The sequence below is a fragment of the Sus scrofa genome, chromosome 5 (genome assembly GCF_000003025.6).
Source record: "Sus scrofa isolate TJ Tabasco breed Duroc chromosome 5, Sscrofa11.1, whole genome shotgun sequence".
Classification (NCBI taxonomy): Eukaryota; Metazoa; Chordata; class Mammalia; order Artiodactyla; family Suidae; genus Sus; species Sus scrofa.
Genome location: NC_010447.5, coordinates 20,978,317 through 20,987,470, shown reverse-complemented (window position 1 = coordinate 20,987,470; position 9,154 = coordinate 20,978,317). Strand labels below are relative to the sequence as shown.

Sequence of the window (9,154 nt, the reverse complement as noted above, 5' to 3'; positions counted from 1 at the left end):
AGTCTGAGAAATACTGGGTGCTAGTGACTATAATTTTGAGCTAAGTTTGCCCTGCATACTCTTCCAGGTAAGAGTGTCTGCAAATGCAAGGTAATGTTCAGTGAGCTACCAAACATCACCACATCGCAAATGGAATCTGATGAGAGTGCCTGTCTCTCATGTGACTGTTATAAATACTTCTCTAAATTCTGTGATTGAAAGAATGGAAAACAATAGTAAATAAATGCTAGCAACTCTCCCTGGCTGTGAAGTGAAGATGCGCTGAGCTTTTTTTGCAAAGATATGGATTACTCTATACATTTTCATTAGTAGAAATGGCAGGTGTTTTCTTGGTTTTATCTGCTTAAGTGCATGGGGATCAATTGAGGGAACAAACAAAAATGTTCTTGGTGACCCTATTCAAAACCACCAATGAACCTATAGTAAAATTAACTTTGGCAGAAAAAAAAATTAACACCTGTATGGCAGTGTCCACAGAGATGAGAAATGAAATCATAATAGCATCAGTTGCAGGGCAAAAAGAAAGTCAAATGATAAAATGACAATCAGATTCTCATAGTGTTCTTTTTACGTGATCTAAATGCTGGGGGTCAGCCGATGAATTTTGTTCTAAGACACCCTTAAGTGATCTACTCAAGTCACTTTTAAAATATAAAATTAAAAATTAAAAAAATCCCTAAATACTTCTTAAGAATAATTATCTCTCAATGTATTGTATTTCATTGCATTAATGGATCAATATATGCCATAGGTTCATCATTGGAATTCCTAGTAAAGAAGATGAAATTGCTCCAGGAAGATTATTTCTCATAGAAAATTATACAGTTGAGAAAGGAACCATTCAAGTTTGAGACCAAATTAATTCAACTTAAGAAATAAAAACAATCAAAATGTTTTACTTTTATTGTAACCAATAGAATTAGGTAATGGTATATTCCAGCAAGAAAGAAAAAAATGCATTCACCCAAGAGAGGAAAATATCTTTAGGGTAACAGGAGTAGGGTAGTTACAGATATGAATAACACTTATTCTTAAAACTAAAATAATATTAGTAATAAAAGGAAAATATTACCATCTCTCTCATAAGACATCAGTTAATAGTCTCTAATAAAATAGTCCAAAACAAGTGGAAGAAGAGAAAAAAATAAGGCTAAGTGATTTGCCTTATTAGCAATGGGGGCCTAGATATCAACTCTTCCTAGATATTACAAGAAAAATCAAAATTAAATATGTGTGTTAAAGTATTAAGGGTAGGAGTTCCCATTGTGGCGCAGTGGTTAACAAATCCGACTGGGAACCATGAGGTTGTGGTTCGATCCCTGGCCTTGCTCAGTGGGTTAAGGATCCGGCGTTGCTGTGAGCTGTGATGTAGGTTGCAGACGCGGCTCAGATCCCGTGTTGCTGTGGCTCTGGCATAGGCTGGTGGCTACAGCTCCAATTCGACCCCTAGTCTGGGAACCTCCATATGCTGCAGGTGCGGGCCTAGAAAAGTCAAAAAAAAAAAAAAAAGAAATATTGCTTAGTTTCCCAAATGATGATGCGAATTTATAATTATTGAGATAAAAAAGTTTATTCAAATTTTTAATTATTAATTAGTTTGATGAACAACTTAAAATTTTCACATTTGTGAATATACCAATTAATATGAGTAATCTTACACAGGAAATTTCTAGAAAGGTATAATCTGAGATATTATGGGTGGTTATTATATTGGGTTTACCTTTTCTATTTTTGTTAGTTTAATTTTATTTATTTCGTATTTTATTATTTTTTAATTTTTTGGCCACAACTGAGGCACATGGAAGTTCCCAGGCCAGGGATTAAATACGAACCAGAGTGGTGACCTGTGCCACATCTGTAGCAATGCTGGATCCTTAACCCATGGCCCCACAATGGGAACTCCATAAATAGCAATTTTAAACAATAAATAGAAATTACTTTACTCTTTATAATAAAAAGCAATTACTAGATATTGCAAGAAAAAATATGTGTGTTAAATATGAAGGGTAATACACAATAATAGGAATGCGCTTAATACTACTGAACTGTACCTTTAAATTGATAGAGATAGTAAATTTTATGTTATGTATAAATTACCACAATTATAAAAAATAGAACAAGAAAGTATAAACAAAAACCAAAAAATATATATTGAGGGTAACCCCAAATAAAATAAAATTTTGTATCTACTTTATAATAAATAGCAATTACTTAAGGTAAAAATAATTAAATGAAGGAAGGGAAAATTATTCCTTTAGCAGCTATTAGTAACTATAGATGTTTTTGAACAAGAGGAAGAGAATGTAGACTTATTCTTTGTCGTTTTAGTTTTATTTTATGTAAAAGTCCTGTGTCGAATTCATCGTGGAATCTTCAGCTCTCTGAGGACACTGTCCCCATGGCTGCATGTTTCAGGATTTTTGCCAAATGATTGCTCAGAAGATTCATAAGTGATTTTAACACCCAGTTTACCCAGGATTCATGTTTATTCACTTGGTTTCATGTTTGGCACATGAAACAATCATCAATCTTCTCACTGTCAGAAATTCTCATTTTTGTCTAGGAAGGTTCAGTTATTGTGTTTCTCCAAACTGGAGAGAGTTCTCGATATTCCTCCAGACCTTGCATCCGCAATAACCTTTCAAAATAACACAAATACTTTGGTAGGAAAGTCTTGGCCACAAGGTGGAAATGAAAGAATCTGATAAATCAGTGCCATCCCAGAGTTGCCTGTGAGGTGAGTATGGGTGGATGAGTAAGAGTGACCCCTAGAAGTCCACATACAAGCCTATGCATAGTTTTCATCCTTCTAAACCTCAGAAATAAATAACCAAGTGAAACCATTATGTCTGTGGTCTTGGAGAGACTTAGAAAATTATTTTTTCTTTTCTTCTTTCTTTCTTTTTTAATGGATGCACCTGTAGCATATGGAATTTCCCAGGCCAGGGACTAAATCCAAGCCACAGCAGCGACCTCTGCTGTAGCTGTGGCAATGTCAGATCCTTTAACCCACTGTGCTGGGCTGGGGATGGAACCTGCACCTCTGTAGCAACTCTAGCTGCTGCAGTCTGATTCTTAACTCATTGCACCTCGGCAGGAACTCTGAAAATGATTATTTCTTAAAAACGGTTTGATGTTTATGACCAAAATTAGAAAGATGTGGATAGTTAATCAAATTTTGATTATAAGAAACAATAATTCATAATGTTGAATTGATTGAGGCGACTAAGGCTGGGTTGATGCATTAATAAATAGCAGACAACCTAAAAGCAAGTGCAGCGAGGGACTTCTAGAAGCAGCCTTGAACTGGAAATTATCTGCCGATATGATTAAGAACCTTGCCTCTTTAAAATGTTCAGTAGTCTAAAAGGCAAGGGAAGTAAAACATACCAAACAATTGTGTCAACTTAATTTTCAATATATTTAGGAGCAGGGACAGGGCCTGAAGTTTTCAGAGCTGTGTAAGTCTAGAAGTCTCAAGACTGAAGCAAAGAGAGATAGGTGGGCTGTATATACAATCTTCTTCTACATTTGAGTCCATTACAGCTCACGACAACACCATTTCTTTGACCCACTGAGCGAGGCCAGGAATTGAACCCGCAACCTCATGGTTCCTAGTCGGATTTGTTAACCACTGAGCCATGATAGGAACTTCAAATAATAATTTTTTTTTTACATCCTCTCTAGAGCATAAGGTGTGACAAAACACATAGAAAGGTCTTAATGTGGTTTGGGAGATTTGGAGACTCCTCTGAAGTCTAAATAGAAAACAGAGGAACAAGTCCCTGGATGCTGGGTATAGATCAGAATCAGCAGGGGGAGTGAGAGACACAAATGGTTAGATGACAATACTTTCCAGACAGGTAGTCCATGTAAGATGACTACAATACCTGACTTTCCCCATGGTGTGCTTTTAGAGCTACTCTCCATAACTTCAAGACCGACCGACCAACCAACCAACAGACAAAACCTCCCCCTGTTTGAGTCAGGGAAACAGCAAAATTAAGTGAAATACCTGCATTGTCAATAGAATTGCAAGATACTGTTACACGAAGAGAATGATAGCTTGTTCTCAGTTGTTAATGTGGGGCAATCAGTGTTGACTTTGGTTTTAGTGTAGTGAGCAAGGAGTATGGCAGGAGTTATGGCAGGAGGAGCAGTTGATGAGGCATTCCATTGTGAACATGTTCACTTAGAGAGAGGGTGAAATCAGCAGGTGAAGATGTTTAACATTTGAAGAGATGACATCTAAGATGCAACTGTTAGGAGTTCCCACTGTAGTGCAGTGGGTTAAGAACCTGACTGCCGTGGTTCAGGTTTCTGTGGAGGTGCGGGTTTAATCCCTCACCCAGGAACTTCCATATGCTGCGAGTGTGGCCATAAAAAAAAAAAGATGTATGACACTGTGACTTAATATTTTTATAGATCATATGGAAAATGTCAGAAAGCAGAACGTCTAATTTTATTGACATTTTCATTTCAGACATATGTAAGTATACATTGGTGTGTGTGTGCATGTACACTGGACTGTCACATAAAATGTCTATCTTACTATATGTTGTGGTCAAAACTGTTTGAAAGCCAATTTTCTAACCTATCAAATGACATATCAACAGAGCTGAAAGCATGAATTATTTTAAACCATCAAGTAAAACAAAAATGCATGTAAAATACATTGCCTGGCTTTTCTAAACAAAAGTCATTGTATATGTTTTTCTCACCCTCTTCTCAGATCTTACCTTGTTCAGTTTTACATGCAGATTGGGCAGAACTCGGGACCCAGCAATGAGAAACCACACGTCACTAACCCGTTTCATTCTCCTAGGATTGACAGATGACCCGCACATGCAGATTTTGATTTTTCTATTTCTCCTTCTCACCTACATGTTGAGTCTAACTGGCAACCTGATCATCCTCCTCCTTATATTAGTGGATTCCCATCTCAAAACTGCCATGTACTTTTTTCTCCAAAATTTTTCCTTCTTAGAAATCTCCTTCACTTCTGCCTGCATTCCTAGATTCTTGTACAGTATATCAACAGGTGACAGGGCCATTACCTATAACGCTTGTGCATGCCAACTATTTTTTACATACATGTTTGCAGTAACAGAATTTTTTCTCCTGGCCGCCATGTCTTTTGATCGCTACGTGGCCATCTGCAAACCCCTGCATTACGTGACCATCATGAACCACAGGGTCTGCCGAAGGATTGTCTTCTGCTGTTGGATGGCCACCTTGTTGATCATCTCCCCACCGTTTAGCTTCGGACTGGCCCTGGAATTCTGTGACTCTAATGTCATTGACCACTTTGTCTGTGATGTTAATCCACTCCTGAAGATCGCCTGCTCAGAGACAAGGTTCATTGAACAGATGACTCTTGCTGGCTCTGTGCTGATCTTTATCCTGACGCTCGTATGTGTGGTTTTGTCCTACGTGTATATCATCAGAACAATTCTAGGATTCCCCTCTGCCCAGCAAAGGACAAAAGCCTTTTCTACCTGTTCTTCCCACATTATTGTGGTTTCCATCACCTACGGCAGCTGCATCTTTGTCTACATCAAACCTTCAGCAAAAGATGAAATGACCATTAATAAGGGAGTGACGATACTCACTACTTCCATTTCCCCCATGTTAAACCCATTTATTTATACTCTGAGGAACAAACAAGTGAAACAAGCCTTCAACGACTTAGTCCAAAGAATTATATCACTCTCAAAGAACTAGGGGAATGTTGAAGTCAGGATCCCTAAGACGTTTTCTTGTGTGTCTGTCCTATCCTGTCTCTTTCTGAAATATAGTTAGACTTCCATTCTATACTGATCTTGATCAAGTCACTCTTATTGTCCTCTTATAACCCAATCTCTTTGAGAATGATAACCTTTATAAAAAAATGAAAACAGTTGTTTCAGGAAATCTAAGGATGACCTCACTCTTAACCTTTCCTTATGAGTGCTGAAAGGATTACACATCATTTCTCAAAAAAAACAAAACAAAACAAAAAAAACCCCAAAAACCAAAAAACATAAAACAAAAAAAATTACGGAATTATTTTTCCTTATGGAGAGAAATAATGTTAAAAAGAAAGAATAATTTTTTTTTGTCTCTATCAAAATTTTCTAGGGCCATACCTGCGGCATATGGAGCTTCCCAGGCTAAGGGTCTAATTGGAACTGTAGCTGCCGCCTATGCTAGAGCCACAGCAATGCCAGATGCGAGCCCTGTCTGTGACCTACACCACAGCTCGTGGCAACGATGGATCCTTAACCAACTGAGTGAGGCTGGAGATTGAACCCACAACCTCATGGTTCCTATTCGGATTCATTAACCACTGAGCCATGACGGGAACTCCAAGAAAGAATAATATTAAAGCGGGCGCTTCGCACAGGCGGCGAGAGCAGCGGCTGGGCGGTGAGGGTCTGTGTCCGGCCGAAGGCGACGAGGTGGGGACGACATGGAAGTGAAGGACGCCAATTCTGCGCTGCTCGGTAACTACGAGGTGTTCCAGTTACTGACTGATCTGAAAGAGCAGCGCAAAGAAAGCAGCAAGAATAAACACAGTTCTGGGCAGCAGAACTTGAATACTGTCACATAGGAAACATTAAAATACATATCAAAAACACCATGTAGGCACCAGAGTCCTGAGATTGTAAGAGAATTTCCCACAGCAATGAAGAACCACAAGTTGACCAAAGCTGAAAAGCTTCAGCTGCTGAATCACAGACCTATGACTGCTGTTGAGATCCAGCTGCTGGTGGAGGAGAGCGAAGAACCGAAGACAAATACCAGTGATGACGTGACAACTGACGAAGAGGACCTGGCCTAGAAGAGCACAGTTGGCTCCAGGGTCTTGTGAAGTCAAAAGGCCCAGCAGCCATTTCCCAGACATTCAAAGGATTGTCTATTTGGCTTTACCTTCTGTCCCAACAGGCCTGATTTTGTGGCTGCTTTGGTAAACCACAAAAATAAGCCTTCCTCAAAAAGAAGCTAAAAAGAAATTCTTGTGCTTTGGAGAAGAAACCTGGTAAAGACAGGCTGAGGTAGTGGTCAGGGCAGAGAGCTAAAGAAAGGAGGACAGGGTCGAGGAGGACAAGGACGGGGAACCCCCTGTGGTAAAAATCCTTCCATGGTCTTTGGCGTGCTCGGGGCAAGGTCCTTGTGCGTAGCTGGTAGAATACTTCCTTGTTGCCTCTGATGGGCTCTCGCCTAATTAATTCCATCTGCTTCCCTGGGCGCTTCCCTAAAGGCCGCGGAGCACTGCTGGGATGAAAGCTGAGTTAGGAGAATCCCAGTAGGTGGCTAAAAACGCGTAAAGCAGCAGATAGTTGCTCTAAGTTAAAATAAGCTACCGACCTTGGTTTACCTCTGAGGACTCTTTTCCTTGAGAGAAACAGAGATAAAAGAACAGCCTGGCCAGCCCTTCCTCAGGTCCAAAGGCCCCTTTCCTCTGCTAGCGTGAGCCCTATGAGCCGGCTCTCTAGTTAGTCCTAAGTGTTAGAGCACTGGCTCCCTCCAGTTGAAAAGAGGCATCCAGGCCAAATGACTGTGTCGCCTGCCTTTCTTGCCTTTCTGCCCACCTTCGGTTTCCTGCCCCGTGACAGGCGCTGCTTGTTGAGGCCAGCAGGTGAGCTTCATGTGCACCTTTTTAAAGGGCACAGTTATGTCTCTCTTTTTGTGGACAGAATATGCAGAACTAGAGGTTGATTAATAAGACTTTAAATTTGTTGGCTCTTGCAAGGTTGCATCAGTTTTTGAAAATTTAAAATATGAGAATAATTACCGTGTGAAGAACTTCTTAATGTTCACGCTTTGGAGAGTGTAGTAGTCCCAGACATGTCGTTGCCCTTAGGTCCTAGGAATATTGTTAAAAATTAATTCCCCCGTTCACTCTGCTCCCTATTTGGGGAAGAAAATGCCCATAGACATTAATTTTTCAAATTGGCACTCGTTTTGTTGTACGATTACATATTTTCAGTGCTTCTGTTCATTGGATTACTTCCGCCTCTTGCTATTCCCAGGTTATTTCAGCCTCCCCACCACCCCTGCCAGCGGGCAGTTACATTCATCTTAACCTTATCTTCTAAGGATCAGTTGAGATCTGCTCCCAGGCAATGTTGAAATGAACAGGGCATTTATTTTTAAATCTCCTTTAAGTATCAGGAATTTTGCCAGGAGCTATTGATTTGTCAAGACAGGTATTTAGGTGCTCATATCATGGTTGTTGCATTTTTGAGGTGCTTTTTTTCTTCATGGATTTAAGGCTTGATTAGTTGATGATAAATTGTTTCCAGGTGACTGCCAACTTGTGCTATTTTTATCTCTCAAGAGTTTATTTTGCCTTGATTAGAAAAAAAAGAAATCTGACTTAGAAAACATATATAAAATATATACATATTAGTATTTTTCTTAAATTGAATCTATTTAGATCCGAATTTAGCCTCAGCTTCTAAGTCAAACTTACTCTTTATAAGAAATGTGGTCTGTGTAATATCCCCATCACATTAATAATCAATATTTCAGAAATAAAAAGTTGTAATTTACACAGGATCATATCTGGGAAGGAGAGCTGGGAGACTGGGAGACTTGCTTTTTATTTTATATCCTTCTGTATGGTTTTAATGTTTGACCAGGTGATTGTTTTATTCTTTAAAAAGAAAAAATGTTTGTTTGCATGTTAAAAAAAAAAAGAATATTAAAAAGAATTTAAGTGTAACAAGGAAAAAAAATTCTCAAAATCCCAAAATATATTTTAAAACTAGGGATAAGTATAAAGATTTAGGATTTCAAAAAAGCATTTAGTAATGAGGTAACTTTAGAATCTCAATTTACATATTTGTCGAATGGATCCAATTCAATACAAAAGTTACTAAAAAATCATTAGCAGGATATGTATTAAATTAAAATAATCAAGTCAAATATACAGGAGATGGAGAAAAAAGATTATAATATGAATACTAATATCAATGGAATGATTTGCTTTTTTGAAAAAATTGAAGGGTAGTTGATTTATGATATTTCAGGTGTATATAAAAGTGATTCAGTTATATATACATCTATTCTTTTTCAGATTATTTTCCATTATATGTTATTACAACATACTGAATATAGTTTCCTGTGCTATATAGTAGGTACTTATTTTTTTTAAATCTATTTTATA

General features: G+C 38.3%; 1 protein-coding gene across 1 annotated transcript; it reads left to right on the top strand.

Moving 5' to 3' along the window:
- On the top strand, nucleotides 4,846-5,724 carry LOC100512207 (olfactory receptor 6C2-like). The gene is made up of 2 exons (XM_021091230.1): nucleotides 4,846-5,435; nucleotides 5,541-5,724. Exons 1-2 carry the CDS (start codon nucleotides 4,846-4,848, stop codon nucleotides 5,722-5,724), a joined length of 774 nt encoding a protein of 257 aa, XP_020946889.1.

Coding starts and splice junctions, on each gene's coding strand:
- LOC100512207 (XM_021091230.1), top strand. CDS start 4,846: ATGCAGATTTTGATTTTTCTATTTCTCCTTCTCACCTACATGTTGAGT. Junction 5,436..5,540: donor TGTGTGGTTTTGTCCTACGT/GTATATCATCAG, acceptor CACCTACGGCAG/CTGCATCTTTGTCTACATCA.